Below are 19,733 nucleotides of genomic sequence, written 5' to 3'. Positions count from 1 at the left end.
ATGTAGTGGTGGATACTAAAAATCACTCTAATTATTGTGTTTGTAACTTTACCAAAATTACAGGATGTGATTTTTCTTACATAGCCCCAGTTACCTCTTATCACCTTTTACAATCTGATTATACAGCGATTCACAAATTATTGCCTACCCCTATTGGGATGAATCTTACTTTGTTAAAGCAATTGTTGCTTCATCAGGATTTAATTGAAATTTTGGAAAAGATCAAGAAAAACAGACAAAAAACCCTGGTAACTATTCATCACAATGTGAGAAAAATACATCATGTTATGGAAAGAGTAAGGAAAGATGCTGAACACAGGTGGTGGGATACTCTCTTTGGGTGGTCACCTACTGCCACAAGTGTCCTGAACAAATTATGTCATCCCATCGTAGTTCTTTTGATTTTAGTTTTGACTGATTTTGTCTTATCAGCAATCCTATTCATTATGAATTGGAGAATGATGAAACGGTTAACACAATTGACGTCTATAATGAATGCACACAATTTAAATAATGTCCACTCCCCTGTGGACATCCCCAAGATTATTGACACAAGGAGAAGCCATAATTATGAATCATAAATAGATTATAAATTTTGGATGTGTGTTTTGAAATAATTTTCTGTCATTGTTAAACTTCTAATGAAAATTAATTTTGATTTTTGTGATTTGTTTTGATTATCTGAAGAATAGTTTTAATTAATTAATATTGACCATATATTGTTTGCTTTTTTGATTATCTGTGATTTGTCTTGATTATTGAGAAAGAAAAATGGTTTTAAAGAAAAATTGTTTTAAACTAATATTGATTGTATTTTGTTAAATACTTTTTGATTTTTGTGATTTGTTTATTTTGAAAAATTGTTCTAATCAATATTGATTGATTTTGTTTTGCTTTTATTTCCCTTTTCTATTTTTCCTTTCCCTCTCTATTCCTCTCTCTCTCTCACACACACACACACACACACTCTCTCTACTGTCTGATTTCAGGGATATGCTACTAACGTGGACGAGTCCCGAAGACTTCGCAAGACTATGGAACCCTGCTGATGGAGCTCTCTTGACGACAATCGTGAGTAACAGGGTGGTGTAAGAGACGGTCCGAAGATCCCTCATCTGCCTCACAACCATCGTCAAGGACCGAGACTGAAACCCCTAAAAAGATGCTAAAATCCCAACACAGGAGTGCTGGCCTGGCTGAGGTGGGACGTTTGCCAACTGTTGCCTGCAGGTGGGTTCAATGGAAAAACCTGGCACGCATTTCCATCGGAACATCAGAACCTGAGCCGAAACAATGGGCAAGTCACGGTGAATTGACTGCACTTGATGACAGCTGTACCGTTCTGAGTTAACACTGTACCTGCTGACGGCTGACCAGTTCCGAGTTCTGGAAACAAACACACTGTAAAGATTTCCCCACCTTCTGGCCAACTGCCTGTCGCTTTGGAAAGGACTATAAGGACCCCTAAGTTAACCAACGACTTTGAGATCTCCCCACGGAAGAAGACGGATCTATTGGCTGGACCACGAGGATTTTGTCTCTCTGTTGGTAGCTATACCCACCCTCTCTGTCTCTTTTCTCGCTATCCTTTGTTTCCCTTCAAATCCTTCTATCGCATTTGATGTTGGCACTAATAAAGGTGCATTTCTTTTGATGAATACTGAAATCCCCTCTGTGTTGTTTTTTGCACTCTGAGATCAGTTAACGAACCATCACGAGCCCCGCTTGCATTAGCGGATCGTGACAGGCTGTTAAATGGAAGCAGCTGGGGATTTTTGCACAAAAAATTCAGTCCTGTGCTCAATGAAGTAGGGGAGTATTTTAGCCTTGGTTTCCTTCTGCATAATACTGCAACTTGTTTTGAAATCTATTTGCCTGTTAGCTTTTGGATCGAATAACAACAAGGTTGAAGTTTTCAGGATCAGTTGAAATATTTTTTCAGTGTCAGTTTAGTCCTAAGTCCCTTAGCTTTCTTTGAAAAATTCAGTCCACATGCTGGGAAAAACTGATCATTATTTGGATCCCACATATCAAAGTTTATAAATAGCACCAGAATAAATAATACATATCAGTGCAGTGATTTCAGATCATATAAAGAACTGGCTGACTGTAGCTTACTTTTCTTTTACCCCTTCAAACCAATTAGTTCATCTATTTAAATCATGCATCAAAGAAGCCTGCCCCCTTTGAGCGTACAGTTCACTTGGCTGAATCCTGCAATCTTCAATTTTTAAGGCAGCAAAAGTTTGTAATTGACTCAAATTGCAAGAGGATAGCAGCTTTTCTGTTCTAATTTCTTTACAAAAGATGTACCGTGATGAAGAGGGTGCTGGTCCTATCACTGTTTTCCTTCATCTGCCTTTTTCTTTATTTGAAGAATACAACAATATAGGGAAAAGTCCTTAAATAATGGAGTAAGTAACTAGAACATCTTCTATTCACAACTGCTGCTTATTCATTATCTGTTCCAGAAAATTGCAAAAATTTGATTTGGTGAGCAATTAGAACATTCAGTAGAAAACTCAGAGCATCCAGGAGAAAACAGCGTTGTAGTAGTAATGAATACAGCATGCCTTTTTGTCAAAGCTTTTAATCAAAATCATGAACCCATCAACCGCCTTTTAGTGCATATTTTAACGACATGCTAAACATCGCACAGATCTCAGAAGGAAGCTTTCTGTTCTTTTTGCGCTGCTAACAACCTTTGGCATAATGAGGTGTCACAGATTAATTTAAAATGTAGTTGCAGGAAGAAGGGCAGGCGAGCTTTGCTCTGCCTTGTGGGTGTTGTAGTCGTTTTGCAGCCTCTCTGCCTGGGCAGCAATAGGAATCTGGACTCCAAGTCCCACAGCTCCCACTAGAGTCTGCCACACAGGCTCAGAGCCCATGAGAGGAGGGAGTGACTACATCGTGTCTATTGTATTTTTTTTTTTTTTTTGTTTGGTTTGGTTTTGGAGTTTTTTTTCCCCCTGTCATTTTGCACGTTTCATGGGAGGTGTAAATCGGGAGTAAAAAGCATGGCAGATGACCAAGAAATAATGTGCAAACTCGAGAGCATCAAGGAGATCAGGTACGTTTGCTTTGTGCCCCATCGGTTACATGAAACAGCTTTTTCCTCAGGGGAGCGGAGGAGTTTCATCGATCTGAAAGTAGCTATTGTGCTCCTGAGGGAAAGACAACTACCGCTGGGTTTACGATGAGAGCTCAAAATACATTTTTCTAAGCAGGGAGAGAGCATCTGCCGCTGGGAATCACCGCTGGAATGCGTATTGGAGGGCGGTAATGGTCGTGCATTTCCAGAGCACCAGCCCTGAGTGATAACACGAGAAGGCGGAGTGCGCGGGTGGGAAGGACTGAGCAGCCCCACCGCAGCTGGGGGAAGTGGTGTCGGGCCGCGGGTGTCGTACGGTTTTGGTTTGTTTGTTTGCTTTAAAGTCCTTTGAATTAGTATTTCATATTCATGAGGCTCTGAGTCTGTTATTTTGCCCCATTCACTCCCGGGCAGGAGCCTTGTCGGGCTGAAAAGGAAGGGGGGATGGTAAGGAAAGCAGAGTTCCAAATCCGAGGGCGGACGTGCCCTCGGGCAGGACAGGGCTGAGCAGCGCTGCAGGCACCGACAGAGCCCCACTGGCGTGCAGGACAGCCATCCATCCATCCATCCATCCATCCATTATAAACGGGCCAGGAGACCTGCTCCTTTGAAAAGCCTTTATTAGTCAGCTCTTTCAAGGGGGAACTCGAGGGGTCGCCTGCGCCGCCGCTGCTCCTGTCGCCGTTCTCGCTCCTGTCACCACTGAGGATCAGGTGTCAGGCGAATCTGCTGCTCTCGCCGCAGCAGAGTCGGGAGTTCCGGCCTCGCGCGAATCCCCAGGAACTCAACTGGGCTCGTGTGGTCTAGGGGCGTCACTTCTTCCCAGTCTCTTTTGGTTATGGCAAGGCGGCAGAAGTAGAATTCGGTTTCTAGGTAGCTGAGGGTCTTCTCGGTGTTGTAGTGTCTCCCTTTTATCTGGATTTTGTGCCGGGTCCCGGATTTTGGGTCCGCTTGCCGGCAACTGCACTTCGGTTTGGAGCGATGCACCATGGAAGTCCTTGGATTTTCCTATTAGGCGGGGCCAGCAGTTCGAGGAGCTGGTGGGGAATGGGGACAGCCTAGCCCGACGGAAGGGGAAGGGAACCCGGGTTTTTAGAGGGGGTATACAACTTGGAATAAAGTTTTGAGGGTACAAATTTTGGTACAAACAGCATAACTTTCTTAGGTTACAACTGGCATAACATTTTAAACAGCATAACTTTCTTAACAAATGACAGACTGTGTCAAAAAAGGGAATTTCTTACATTTCATTCATTTCACATCCATCCCCCGCGGAGAGCAGCGTTAGGGCCCGCCGGGGAGCGGTGGATCCGTGCGGGTGATGCGAGGGGAGGGGCCCAGCCTCAGCGTCTTCTCTGCCCTGCCCTTCCCTTCGGCCCAAGGCGGGGAGCGACCGAGGGAATCCCGCGAAGTTCTCCTACCCCGCTGCTTCTGGCGCAGCCTGGGGCGCCTGAGGATGGGGACACACCGGACCAGGGCTGTTTCTGCAGTCCCCTCCTGCCACAAGGCCGGAGCTGCCTCGGGCTGCGGTTCACGCAGTGCAAAACACCAGGAATTCGTATATAGCGTCCTTTATAGGGTGAGTTGCAGGGTGCTTTGGAAGAGGGGGCTCATAAAAAGCCAGGCAGGGTACAGCACGTGCCCGCATCAGGAACATTTTTCATAACTTTAGGTAGGGCATTTCCAGCCCTTGGCTTAGGGCACCGATTTTCAGGATTAGGCCCGAGCTGTCTGTTCAGTTGAGTGAAAAACAGAGTTCGCTTCTTGTTAAATTTTAAGAAATAGGTTTAATAATAAAAAGAATAAGACAATTAGGAAACAGATAAAGCAAAAAGGAAGTATGACTGGCTGGGTGACTTGGTGCTCAGCCAAGTCTACAACTTCCTATTTTAGAGGCCTTCTTTAAATACTCTTTCTATTGCATCAGTCTTGAAAATTCATATTTTTTTCATAAACTAGTTTTTGTATTCTAGGAACTGTTTTGCATGGTCTTTCTTTGGGTCTGCCTTTTTAGAGCATGTGTGTTTCTTGGCTGTGTCTTCATTATTACCTTCAGTTTGGGCCATGGTCTATACTTTTTTTAGATGGTAAATGCTGATAGTTGGTATATCAATAGCAGGGTCTTCTTTACATGTTCATTGGATGTTATCTTGGCTAAACAGACAGTTTAAGCATACTATATTAACTGCTACTACTATGCTTAATTTTTTTTACTAATAGCAGAAATAAAAACTTATATCTTTACTACAAAGTTATTAATCATATAGCACACTGTAGTGGTTTGAAAGTAAAACGAGTGAGAGGCTCCAAGTCAGAAATACAATTTAATGAAAAGAAAAGGGAAAAAAAGGTAAAATAAAACAAATGCAATCATACAAAAGACCACTGACAGAGTCAGAATACAACCTGAGCAGGGTGATGGAAGCAGTCCAGGTGAGGTGGTCTTCCTGAAGCACTGATCTCATAGAAAGGTCTGGTAATTCTGATCCTCTAGGAACCCAGCAGGTAAGGACTGCTTCTACTGTCCCAAATCCCAGCTTATATCCAGGTGAGAATGATTGGCTCCTCCCCGTGGGCGGAGCATCTCACAATGGGATGCTGAGTCATACAGGAGGTCCTTGATGGCCCATTAAAGAGAGATAATTCCCGGAGGGAGTTATCTATGAATCATGCACAAGGCATTGATGGGGCATTAACAGAAGGCACACAGAGGGAGGGGGGGTTTGGAAGAGCACTGCTCCAACACATGGATTCATCAGTTCATGAAGATGGTGATAGAATACATCCTATACTACAACCCAGGACACACACATTTTGCAAAAAGCTGATTTTATAATATACACTTATAACAGTTGGAAGTGGTGCAGCCAAAAGCCAAAACACATTAGAGAGGACAGTGATTTTGAATGCAGCTGGGAGGTGGAAGGCATGCTGACTGGGAAACCTCAGAGCAATGAGAAATGTTTTGGGACATGACAGGCAGAGAGGGGCTATCAGAGAGAGAGGAGAGAGGACTGGCAAGGAATCACAGTTCCCAGGTGATCACAGGGACTTCTGGCTGGTTACAGCACCTCTAAGAAGCACATTTTATCCATGGAGCAAGTGAATTAGGCAGCAGAGTATGGGCCTCAGCCTTTTTCACACAATAGCACAAAGGTGAACGAAGATCAAGCAAAAATATTTGTCTGTCTAGTATCCCCAAACTATTTGTAGAAAGAGATGTGACAGTATAAGAACAATGATCTTTTACTCAACTGGTACACAGGCTCTGTTTTAGAAAACAGATCTAAGTATGACCTACTACAGTGTGTGGTCGAATTACCGTAACTCTTAATTAAATTATTTTTTTCAGTGGGAGTGGTATCCTGTATTTGGAAATTTACAGTGCATTCAGTTTTCTGATCACATATGCAAAGGTGATATATAAACTGCACTTGATGGATTTTTGCTATTATTTTGTGGCATAAGGTGGAGCTAAGGTGATGTTTAGCTTTAGTGTACAATGAAGTATCAAAAAAGTTGCTTGAATGTATTTTAAATTTAAAAAAAAATCAGTGTCAAAAAGCCAGTCCTACTTGAAACAGTGATGTCCATTTTGAGTCACCTTTAACAAAATCTGATCAAATAAACCTATTTATTAATTCTCAAATCTTTTAAAAGAAGCTTGCATTGATTGATTAAAAAAAAATGGATATTGATCTAATACCAATATCCAACTAAAACGGACAAGGACTCTCTAACAGTTTGAAGTTAGAAAGTGTATGTTTATTACGATGCCGGGCAGCGTGCAGGATAGCTCCCAAATACACACGCACAATTTACAGATGATCACAGGGTCTTTTTATGTACAAGAGTGTTGAATACCCAAAACACAAATGCATATTCATAACTCTGGTCCATCCCATTCCCCGCTTCGTATGGTAATTAGCCAAAAAGCAATTAAGCATGCGTAGTTTGTTCTTTGAAATGGGTCAGTGGTCCTTCTTATGGTGTGGGGTCTCAAAATGATGAAGTAAGATGGATCTTCCTTGCTTTGACTTTTTAACCTTTTAGTGTTGGTGACACCTGGATCCTGTTTTCTCAAGACTATCTGATTTATGATCACATTGTATTTTTGGAGTCTACTGATTAAGTTGACAGGCCTCCTGATTTATCAGTTCCTTAAATCTGGCTTCTATTAACAAAGGGAAGTCTACCTCAACAATATCTAGTTTAACTAAAGTCCTTAATTCTTCAAAATTAATATCTCAGCATTCTATGAAGAATTTCTTTCAAAATAACCATGAGATTTTCCTATGTTTACAGATTCACTTTTGATAGATTTAGCAGATTTTACTTTAATATGCATTCCGTGTATTCTACAGACAGAGGGGAAAGAAGTCTTCATGAACAAAATCAAAGAACTTGCCCATTTGTGTAGTTGATCTCTATAATGTATTAAAGGCAGCTTACCTGGGTTTTGAAGGGATGTGGGAATCTGATTTAGCATATGGAATCTGATATCTATATCCATATCTGTATCTATAGAAAAATACATATAATTTGTTGCCAAGGGAATACTGCTTTCAGTAAATCCATTGTATGCCCACAATCCAAACATATATGCACATGCTGATTTATATGCATTAAATACTTCCACAGAAATAACCCAGTCATAAAATTAAATAAATACCTGAAGACTCAGTGTTCTGACTGGGAGGAGATAAAAGAGAATGAGAGTGAATTTACTGATGAGGACATGTCATAAATACAAGAGAGGAAACAGGAATTTTTAAATTGTTCTGTTTTGAATCTCCTTCATTCATATTATCCCTTCCCAAACCACCTGCTTCTGAATACATATTGTAGAAGTTATTTATGATACTGTTTTTATCTCTTGCAGCTTTATAAATTCCTGAAGTGAGAGAGGGAAGAACCCAGGTCATATTACTAGCTATGACATTTGTAATACTTAACCATAATTAATTGTCCAAATGACTGACCCTGCTTTTCTGGCAACATTTTATTGATTTCATAATTCAGTACAAGAATTCTCTTACCTCTGAAAAGCTCAGCAAAAGAGCTGGCATTAGAATTCAGTATTCTCCTTGTACCTCACCTTCTCTCAGACACATTAAGTCTCATTCTTGTCTATTGCTGCTATTGCCTTCTTTCATCTATCTAATTCCATATAAACTGACCCCTCACAAAAATAGGTTTCAGTGACTTACTGTTGTCTCTCTATCTTTTTAATTATCACTGGGATTCAGGAATAAGACTTTGCAGATGGAGAAAATAAAGGCACGACTGAAAGCAGAATTTGAAGCCCTGGAGTCTGAGGAGAGGCACCTGAAAGAATATAAACAGGAGATGGACCTGCTGCTGCAAGAGAAGATGGCCCACGTGGAGGAGCTGCGACTGATCCACGCTGACATTAATGTGGTATGCAACAGCCCAGCTCAGACAGTCTAAGACATAGCTGGATATGAATCATTCCACAGCTTGTGGAATTGTGCACACGAGTAAACCATCATTGGTTCAATAATGTGGACTTTACAACACTATCCTAGGATTCTACAGAGAATGTAAAGCAAATTTACCTCAGGATAATTGTTTTTCCCTTTGCAGGATATGTTTTAATAATAAGCTGTTGTACCAACAGGATAGATAACCAAGCCTATTGTGGCTATGACTTTATCAGTAGCCACAGTGATACCACTCCAGCTCTTCCTGTTAGTCTTTTCTCATTTAGCACCCAGAAAAAGAAACTTTGGCAGCTAGGTGGGACTAAGATTTTGAGAAAATACATAGTGTTTGTTAAGTTCATAGTAAGAGCTGACCTTCATCACAGAGTGGAATCACCAAACATCAAAAACCACCAGCCTGAACGGAATGAATACAAATAAGAAAAAAACCTATTTATAAAAAAGTAAGATTAGCCAGTTAGAGGGGCTAAATAGGGAATATATTTTTTAAATACATTTTTTTAATGTCATGTTAAGGCACTTAGATGGGGTTTTTAGCTCTGAAGGTATCTCTGTGTTGCACCAGAAGAAAAAAGCTCCAACAAGTAAAAAAGTACAATTACTGAATGTGCAGACTGCATTTATTTATGACTTCAAATGTCTGCTCCCCTGTCCAGCTGCATAACCTCAGCCTCTGTTTCATCCTCCTCTCTTTTTCCAGTCAGATTTTCTTTCTCTGCTGCTCTTCCCACTTGCTGCAGTAAGAGAAACAGAAACCTTTCCTTAGCTTGTTTAACTTCTGCCAGTCAGTGTTCTGAACTTAGAAACACAGAACATTAGTTTATGCTACTTTAAGCTCTTTTTTAATGTCTCTTGAGAGTTTTCCATAGCTCCTCATGTGCCAACTTTATTTGTAGCCTGTCTCTGCTTTTTCTGTTGTTCAGAAGGTCCTATAGGTTGAGTGCACCTTTTTAAAATGAAAATGCATCTCATATGTCACTTTCTGTTGCTTCTTCTTTGCCCATTTTTCATCCTCCCAATACCTTAAGTCTTTGCTTTACTATTGCATTGTCTCAAATATCTTCCAACTTGACTGAGAAAAATCTCTTCTTTCTGATACAATCAGTTGCTCAGTCAGAGAGGAACAGTTCTTTAAAAACATGCCCAAACTCCTGTTTCAGATGGAGAACACTATCAAGCAGTCTGAGAACGATCTTAACAAGCTCTTGGAATCTACTCGCCGGCTCCACGAGGAGTACAAGCCCCTAAAGGAGCACGTAGATGCCCTGAGAATGACTCTGGGGTTGCAGAGGCTGCCAGACCTATGTGAAGAGGAAGAGAAACTGTCCCTTGAGTAAGTCTCCAAAGCAAACATTATCTGGCTTTACGCTTTCTTTCAATTCTACTGGTCATTTTCTCATTTTAATTTTGTTGGTAGGTGGAAAAAAAAGAAACACAAGAGGTAAGCATGAAAAACAAAAGTTAACAAAAAAGAGATGTGGAAGATGTGTATTTGATAACATTCAGTCTGAATTTGTTCCAAGTTAAATTTAGGTTATTCCAAGCTTCAAACTCTACATACCACATGGAAACATTCAAGGGTGGTTGGCCTTCTAGGTTTTATACTATATGTTGCTTTTTCTATCTTTTTCTTTTTCCCTGACAATTACTTGTTTAACAAGCAATAGTAGGAGGCAATACATGAGAGGGATACAAACCAAGTATTCTTCAGTTGGATTGTGCTGCTGCTAGTCAGTTTTACTTTTTGCTGCCTGCACATGGCAGTGGCTTTTAGCCAAATACCTGTGACTGTCAACAAGTTTCCCTGACATGTGGAATAGATTTGGGTAATAAATCACAGTCTCATTTTTACATATAACCTAGGCAGGGGAGAGTGACAGAATTAGCTACTGTTCAAAGAACAGTTTCCTTTGTTTAACAGATCAGTTTTAAATGCAAGGGATGTTTTAATAAGCATATATTTCTCTTATTGCTGAGAACAATTAACATAGTTTTCACAGGCACACAGTTTTCAGGATTTCCTTTATATTTCTATAGAAATATTGTTTTACATTCCGAACACCATGACACCGAAAATAATGTATTAAACTGTTTATTAATCTGTTGTGTACAAAAGTTATTATTTTTTAACAGAATAAAATAGAAAAGCTATTTGACAGAGGTGCATCTGAAGCTCTTGTCTATTTTTCTTCTATACATATTGTCTATTTTTCATCTTACTTGATTTATATCCGGTCTGGAATCTGGCTAAAGTGTAGAAATGCAGAAGAAAACACCACATATTTTATTTATGAACTAGCCAACATGTAGGCAATTTGGCAGTTTGACTCTAGTGGAGGAACATGATAGGGAAATGTGATCTGCTGTATTTTAACACCAATTATCCTTTACAGACTAATGAAATACTCCAGAATGTGGTTATATTTTTTATTTGTCATTCTTTTGTCTAGCTATTTTGAAAAGCAGAAAGCAGAATGGCAGACAGAACCACAGGAGCCTCCCATCCCAGAGTCTCTGGCTGCAGCTGCAGCAGCTGCCCAACAGCTGCAAGTGGCCAGGAAGCAAGACACCAGACAGACAGCAACTTTCAGACAGCAGCCACCTCCAATGAAGGTCAGGAGATGGAATGTGCTGGGTTTTCTTTTTCGTCATTGGAATGCATTATGCTTAGAAAGCGATCAATATTTGTGAAAAAGAAAAATTACTTGTCCTGAATCTGATTTTCCTTGCAGTGGTTCAAAACAAGATCAAGCAGTAGACTAAAGTAGTAGCACCAGTCATCAAGGGTTAAGGATAAGAATGTTTTAGGACTTAAGAGTCACCCTCAGCAGAGATGTAGGCAATTCCCACTCCTCTTGTGTTTCACATGGGAGCAAGGCATGTAAGAAAGAGAAAAAAATCTTGGCAAAAGAAAAAGTAGTGGCTCTTAGTTAATGCCATATGGAGTCATATTAAAAGCAATATACATATTTTATGAGGGAAATTACCAATGGTATAAATTACCAGGAAAGGTGATTGCTTCTGCACTTGGGATCTTCAAGAGTAACATGTGGATTAATGTAACAAAACTACAGGCACTTAAGTGACAGTTTTACTCAGCTCCTTATGTAGTGAGAAGAGTTAAGTAGTTACATAGGGGTATTCAACCCACCCAGGTTCCAAAGAGTCACTAAGAAGGCAAACTGATGTAGGTACAGCCCAAAGTAATATACTGACTATCTGTAGTTAGGCAATTGAAAAGCCTTTCTGCAAGTAATAGGCTTCAGTCAAACATAAATTAAAGAGCTTAGTCTGGAGCAAAAGGGCAGAGTTCTGTACCTTGTGTTAAATATATGGAATTCATCCAATCACCTGCTCCTGCCTTCAATTCTGTGACATTGCAGTTGGCTATCACTGTAACTTCTCTGACTCAGTGAGCTAGTAGGCAGATTTAAAACATCACTGTAACATTTAACACAAAATAGAATTTAAAGTTACTGATACATGTATGAACCACATCTGCAGAAATGTAGTTTTAATTCAATGAGATGCTCCTGTTTTTCAGTTGGCCTGAAATTACAGTCCACATACCTAGACTGTGTAGAATGTAGCACCAGTTTGCCTTTAAAGGCAAGGAGCCTTGTTTTTGTCTGTACTGTAACTTGGAATGTGATACTCAATAACCCGTGTACCAACACCACTTTGATGTTTGTAACAAGAGGCTGCGATTGCATTTCAGGCATGTTTGTCGTGTCACCAACAAATCCATCGGAATGCGCCCATATGTCCACTCTGCAAAGCAAAGAGCCGCTCTCGGAATCCCAAAAAGCCCAAGAGGAAACAGGATGAGTGAAATCCAGAAGACTGCCAAGCTGTGTGACCCGTCCCAGTACTCTTCCAGTAGAATGGCAAATTTGCCCGAACTTTACTGAATTGCAGACTCAAGTATGACCGTCTCATTGTTTTCTATTTAAATGCAATGTAAGCACAATGTTCCTGCTCTAAGTTCCTTCCAGTCTTTAGGATTTGGTTTTAGGAAAGTAAATATTACTGGTGCTACAGTTTAACATTTCAATTGTTCCATCTTTTGTACTCCTAAACAAACTGGAATTCTTTGTGCAAGTATCCTAAATATCAGGCTATTTCTATTGACCATATGTGATTACCTATCGACAATTGAGAGAGAGACAGGAAGACTGACTGGTGGTCAGAATTTGCTCTTTACTCTGAGCTACAAATGTTTATATACCATTCTAGGAAGGCTAGTAATTTTTTACTACAATGATTAGGTTAAACATCACACAAACAGACGTATGCATTTTACAACATCTCTTGCTTGCAGAGATTGATTCAATCTTCTTTTCCTGTCACCAGTCTTGATCCAATCATCTTGTAATCTTCAAAACTCTGCTTGTTCTTGCCAAGGCATCTTGGTTATCAAACTGGCTATGCTAATTAAATCCAGATCCTATGTCCACAATTACCACAAATGCTTTTATGTTTTTAAAAAACAGATGTTACTAAAAGATTATTCTGTTTTCTCCTGATAACAGGAGACTATTTGAAGTACTGAAATAGCAGACTGTCTGTTTCACTGAAGAACAATTTGTTTTCCAATCTTGTAAGACTGAGTAGGTTTGGGTATCCAGTGGAACTCTTTTTAAACAGGAAATGTTCAGGGAAAATTAAATTTGTTATACAGAAAATCAATGCATTAAAGACACACATGAGTTTTGATTAGTGAAGTTGATTGTACCATTCCCTCAAACTTGACTTAAATCTTGGAAAGGTGCTGGCTATGTATGAATTTCTAAAAGTGATGTAATTTGCCATGCTTTAACATCTTAACAGGTTATTATTTTTAGCAGTCAAAAGACTGATTGACTTAAGATCAAGGCTGAAATGAACTGCATTAGTAGTCCTCTTAAGCTCTATGGTTGACCAGAACACTGTGGTTATCTAGGAAACATGCATGATATATCCCAGATCTCTATGTGCACAGACTGCACATCAGCCATTCTGCATGTCTTCTGTTCCTGGTTTCTACAGCCAAAAATCTGGCAGACATATCCTCCACTGGAGCATAGGAAAGTTCAGGAACATGCACGAGGAACAGTGTCAACTAAAAATTATATATTTCGCCGGAACCAACGAACTTTGGTGTCATTGTCCTCCCTCAACCAAAACTTTCTATTTTTTTGTCTTTTAGTAAGTCATTTTCAAATAAGCTTTGCTTCAGGCTGGTTTATTTTCTTGCTCCCTGTGTGCCAAAAGAACCCTTACTAAAGCATCTGGAGTAGATCACTCCCTGTATATCTTCCCTTTGTTTCATGTAATGTAACAACAGTTCTTGCAATGGGGAGGATGGCAGTGATCCACTTACAGAACTGGCACTTGAAATTTATTCATCTCTAATCCCAGTTTTGTGACCGCCTTTGTTGCCTAAATTGACCTCAAATGTTAAATATTTTTTTTCACTAACTCCGGGATGCAGGAACTGCTTGTTCACATTCTTCTCTCTTTAGCCCAGGTTTCTCTCTACTATTCTGTTAGAGTGGTTATATTGAGAATTTGGCTTGGTAGGTAGGAAGAACAGGGAAGCCCCAAGTCTGCTCCAAGAACTTTGCCAAATACTGGCAGCTGTAATAAATCCACATGATGCAATTTTGCTGACCAAATCACATATGTCACCATTAATTTCCTAAGTCTGCCACAAAGTGCATGAGTGATTTACTGAATATAGTCCTAAAACTTAAGCCAGGTTCAGGAGATATTCCCCCATTTTAATGTTACATAGTCAAATCAACATCTATCAACAGCAGACAGAATGTGGACCACCCGCCCCTGAAATTATGTGACGAGCAGATTCTGCTAGCTGAATTACAGGGATTTGGTCTCTGAGATAGCAATAATGGAAGAGTCTGACTTCATGCTCCAAATGCCAATATTGTGTTTTGCATATGTTTTGTTTGTTTACAATGTTTTGTAGCACAAATACTGGATTCTACTGTTTTAAATGTCACAGTGGTCACATGCTGTGTTCCCTGTTCAGAGCAATTCCTATGGAGTTGAAGGGAAAATGCACAGAGTTAAAAGACAGTATGTGGACTTTCCCCAAAGTGCATACATGAGAGCAGCATATTTTGATGGCAGTTGTACATAAATTTAAGACGTAGTGACAATGGAGTGGGTGAATGGTCTGCAATGAAGTAGTGTGAATAGAAGGATTGATTTGTAGAGACTTTGACTTACAGTTCTGAAATAGGTAGGGTTAGTCATAGTTGTTCTCACTTCACTGTTACTTTGCCAGGTTCATTCTTTATTGGGAGATCCCTGAACTGAAGTATACTTAAGGATGCACCATTTACTAATTTAGTACAACAGTTTTACATTTTTACTTTTTTAAACTAGTCTCATGTGCTCTTGTGTTTTACAAGGTTAGGATTTGGGTTTTTTTTTTTAAAAAGTGAATATGACATACTGTGTTTGCATCGATTGTACTAGTATTTTCAAATTTTTACTTTCTTTACAAAGTTCTGCCATATGAATAGCATGCATTGCTGAGAGTGAATGTAACTGGAGATAAGTCAGCAGAGTGCCCTGGCTGCCAAAAGGGCCAACCACAAATTGGGGTACATCAAGCACAGCATTACCAGCTGATTGTCTCACTCTACACTGCAAAGGTGAGGCCTTGAGCACTGGGGGAAGTTTGAGATGCCTCAATGCAAGAAGGACATCAGACTATTACAGTGTGCTAGAGGAGATGTGTGACCAAGATTGCAAAAGGTCTCAAGGACAAGACCTCTGAGGAGCAGCTGAGGACACTTGGCTTGTTCAGTTTGGAGAAAAGAGGGCTGAGGGGTGTCCTCATAACAGACTACAACTTCCTCAAGGGGGAAGCAGAGGAGGAGGTGCTGATCACCCTCTGATGACCAGCAACAGGATATGAGGAAATAGAATGAAGCTGCATTGAGGGAAGTTCAGATTGGACACCAGGAAAAGGTTCTTCTCTGAGAGAGTGGTCCATCACTGGTCCAGTGACCCAGGGAAGTGGCCAAGGCACCAAGCCTGACAGGGTTTGAGGGGTGCCTGGATGACACTTTAAACCATACAGTTTAATGCTAGGTAATCCTGTGAGGAGCAGGGAGTTGGACTTGATGATCCTTATGAGTCCCTTCATACTTGAGATATTCTATGATTCTAGCCATTTCAAGGAGATAAAATATGTATTATGTATTAGGGGACCATGGGTTTGGGGCAGGGAGGGAAGCAGTGTCTTTCATAGGGAAAGAGTATTCTTTTGTCTCATGGAATAATCACAGAAGTGTAACTGAAGAACTCTTCTTGTGACAGCCCCAGGCTCTTTTCTCCCAGGCAACTCTCTCAAGAGACTGGAGGAATAATTATGAAATATTGATTTCTTGGTGTTCAGACAGAAGAGGAAGCTGTCTGAAGTACAGTTCTTAACACAAGTCTGCTGCATTTTTGCTTCATGGAGCAACAATGGCTTCTTTCTTTGTATCTAAAGTCTTTGTGGATACTTCTTCACTTCACTTAAATTTATTCTTATTTGGGTCAAATTCTCTGAATAGCCACAATGAGACCCTCCTCAAAGCTTAGGAGGCTTTTATATTACTGAAGTCTGGTTTAACCCTGTCTTTGTCGTTCCATTTTTAAAAGGGTATCCAAGTGACAACAAAATAACTGGATTCTCTTGGTATAGATGGTTTCCAGGGTATTTTCCTGTTTCATCACTTGCCTCAAAAGATAGTCCTGTTCTGCAACCAAACAGAAAAAAACCCAAATAAAATTCCAAGCCTTTCACCCTGTCATCAATCCTAAGCTCATAAGTAAAAGAATGCAAACACTGTAGTGTATCTAAATGCTTTGCTATAGAAATTTTCATACCCAAGCTGGGGTGGATCAGTTGTCCAAACTTTAGTGCCACGGACACCATTAACTACAGAGAAAATGTAATGCAAATTTAAATACTTGCACTTCCTGAATTCAACCTTAGCTTTATAAACAGGATCCTGACTGAACCTGACAGTGACTTCAATTTACATAATCTAAATTTGAAAGAATAGACATCGATGTGTTACTTTAATTAGCATACTACTCAAGAAATTGACTTCACTAGCACTTTAAATAAATAAAAAGTGCTTTATTCATTTATTTTACAGTTTTCTAATTCCTCCAGCATACATTTTCATTTTAGTATTTAGGTATTCTAGCAATATCTGGTGTTTTCACTGGCTTCTGTTTTTTAAGTATTTTATTCCTGTGCCTGATAGGAGTAACAGTGTGAGATCTATTTAATTTGTCTGTACAGTTTTTTTTAATAAATGTTTGTTTCATGTCATGCTTTCCTCCTGCAGAGTATTTTCACATATGTTATTTGCTTATGCTACTAAGAAGCCCAGGTGGTAAAACTCAGCTCTCTGATTATACAGGATACACTTAGGCACAATTCTATTATACCTTTATAGATACTTTATGGAAATAAATATGGGGAAAAAAAGATCCCTTCTAATGAGCTTTAGAAAATAGAAAGGAAAAGGAGATAGTGCGACAGGTTTTAACACAGCCAGATTTCTCAATTTTGCCTTCTAAAGCTAAATTTGAAAGTGGCAAGAAACACGTTTCCTTCTCCAACTTAAGGTACAGGATGCCTGTTTTTTCAGGAGCCCTGCTTTGCCATCAGGTGCTTATATCTACCAGTGCCTGGTAGAAGTTGCTTCTCTCATCAGACCTGGAGTTTATGGGAGCACTCCCTAACCCAAATCTGTCAGGAAGGCCCACAAATGCTGTATATTGCTAGTAAAGGAGGTATCCTACTGCATGGTAATGAAAACAGTTCTGAGAAACAGCATAATCCATTGGCATAGCTGGATTCAGAATGCCCATCTGCTCCACACAGACACACAGAGCCTGGAACCTGAGATTGGTTCCAAAGGAATGCCCTGGACTCCAACATATAAGAGGTGGGGGCTTCTTTTTTTTTTTTTTTTTTTTCTTACATAGGTACTGTCTTCAAACACAAATCACAAAATCAAACAAGTACCTCAATCTTCCTTTGTACCATAACTAATTCAAGACAAAAGAAATAATTTTGATATCTGTTAATTTTGTTTAGCAATATGAATTGTTCAGACTTTGAAAAAACCTGCCTTAATTTATGTTCATCCTGCTGTTTTTTCAGTTCCTTAATCCTAATCTCAGCTGTAACATTACTTGTAACGGTAGTCACAAAGCTAATACACATTTATACCTTCCTAAGAACTAACCTTGAAATATTCCCTGTAACTAACATCAGCTTCCATCACATTTTCCTGAGTTTAGCAAGATTCTGCAGTAAAATGAGCTTCAAAGCCCTGGATCTTCCTAAATCTAATATTAAAGTATAGCATTAAAAAACATCTAATATATTTCAAGGAAAAAAAAAAAAAAAAAAAGCACCAAAGCTTGTCCCTTCCTTAAAACCACTACTTAAAAATTTCTATTGTGCTCTTCAGGCTTTACTCTCACTAACTTTACTCTTATTAACTTCCCTTCTTCATTCTATTCAAGTGAAATGGTTTAGTGGTGGACTTAGCAGTGCTAGGTTAATGGTTGGACTTTGATGATCTCGAAGTTCTTTTCCAACCTAAATTATTCTAAGGTTCTTTATCTCTGTTCTACTCCCTTTTCCCTCCTCACTTGCTGTTCCTCTCTCCTTTTCCTTGTCCCTGTGTTTGCTGTTTTTCTCTGTCCCATTCCCAGCCTTGTGCTTTCCCTGTACAATGCCACCACCAAGCTCGTTTCCTCTTCCTCTTCCCCTTTCCTCTTTCCTCTTCCCTCTTCCCTCTTTCCTCTTTCCTCTCTTCCTCCTCCCCTCATCACAGGCCTTGCTGCTCACTCTTGGTGGACTCCCCCTCTGTCCAGCAGCCCATTGCTCCAGGAGCTGACCAGCTGTCAGTTCCCCTCCAGAATCACCAGTGCTGCTCCACAACCACTGAGGTGTCCGGTGGGCAGGGACAGTGGCAGGGCTACCAGGTGAAGGAACTTGTTGAACGAACTTGTCATGAGCGTGACAGAATAAACCCTTATCGGCCACCCTTGCTGTCCCTTTGCACTGGGTGAGGGGCTGTGACGGAGCCCTGGGCAGCAGGTGATGCCCAAAGAGAATCGGACAATGGCCTCCTGTTTCTGCTGAGCCCCAGATGTGAGGCCTGATGGCATCTCTGGTCCTGTACTCATGGTTCTTAGACAGATTTTTTATGTCTCTGGGTCACATTTTTTGTTTTGGTCGTACAAATACAGATACATAGGTGCTTGAAAATACAAATACAACTTTTGTACATATAAATTATATAAATGAAACAATAAAGGGTTTGAAAGATGGAGAAAATACGATCTTTGTGAAGGCAACAGGAATAGCTCCGCGTGTTCAGAGGTTTTGTATCACTGCAAGGATGAGCTCTTGGCTGGGCCCTGGATCGCTGCTGCTACCTAGTGACAGCCCGCGGTACTGCAGCCGCCAGAGAGGCTTGGTGCTGCCTTCCGCAGGCCAAAAGCGGCACTGCACCCCCGGAACGCCTCGTGGCTGCCACCTGCACATCAAAGGCGGTGCTGCAGCCCAGAAATCAAACACAAAAACTGTGCGCGTCACCGTGACCTGGCAGTGCCCATGCACGCGCCAGAGTTTTGTACACTTTTTACCATTTTTTAACCCCTTTTACACTTTTTACGTTCAGTGCTGCTGCCCGGAGGGAAACCCCCAGTACTGCGAGCTGGAGCCGGCGCTGTCCATGGCCGCCGCTGCCTCCCGCCGGCCCTACTGCCCGCCCGGGGCCCGGGAACAGCGTGGGAATACCGCGTTCTCGCTGAGCAGCAGAAATCCAGCACTCAAAACCCACAACCGTCTCCCCTCCTAAGCCAGGCAAAGAGCGACCACTCCCAGCTAAGAAACTGACAAAACAACCCCGCTTCCCTCTCTCCCCTAGAACCATTTCAAGGGTATGTCAAGGCACTCTTTTGTCTCTTGATCACTATTTTCCATCTCCCTGACAAGAAATAAGAAGACATTCCATGAAAAAACCCTAACCCTCAACACACAGAAACTCAGAGAAGTGCCATAGCTGAGATTTTTTTCTACAACTTGAATTCAGTGTGACATCATCACTGCTTTTCTCATTCCCTGCGGCTGGGGAACAACT

General features: G+C 40.6%; 1 protein-coding gene across 1 annotated transcript; it reads left to right on the top strand.

Annotated features, from left to right (window-relative positions):
• The first annotated feature begins 2,957 nt into the window (after positions 1 to 2,957).
• Positions 2,958 to 16,897, top strand: LOC136373290 (zinc finger C4H2 domain-containing protein). Its single transcript, XM_066338193.1, has 5 exons — positions 2,958 to 3,070; positions 8,341 to 8,512; positions 9,717 to 9,889; positions 11,007 to 11,169; positions 12,275 to 16,897. The coding sequence occupies exons 1-5, from the start codon at positions 3,018 to 3,020 to the stop codon at positions 12,386 to 12,388; spliced, it is 675 nt and encodes a 224-aa protein (XP_066194290.1). The 5' UTR covers positions 2,958 to 3,017; the 3' UTR covers positions 12,389 to 16,897.
• Positions 16,898 to 19,733: the final 2,836 nt, after the last annotated feature.

The sequence above is a fragment of the Sylvia atricapilla genome, chromosome W (genome assembly GCF_009819655.1).
Source record: "Sylvia atricapilla isolate bSylAtr1 chromosome W, bSylAtr1.pri, whole genome shotgun sequence".
Classification (NCBI taxonomy): Eukaryota; Metazoa; Chordata; class Aves; order Passeriformes; family Sylviidae; genus Sylvia; species Sylvia atricapilla.
Note: the sequence above shows the minus strand (reverse complement) of the source record. Positions and strands in the feature narration are given on the sequence as shown.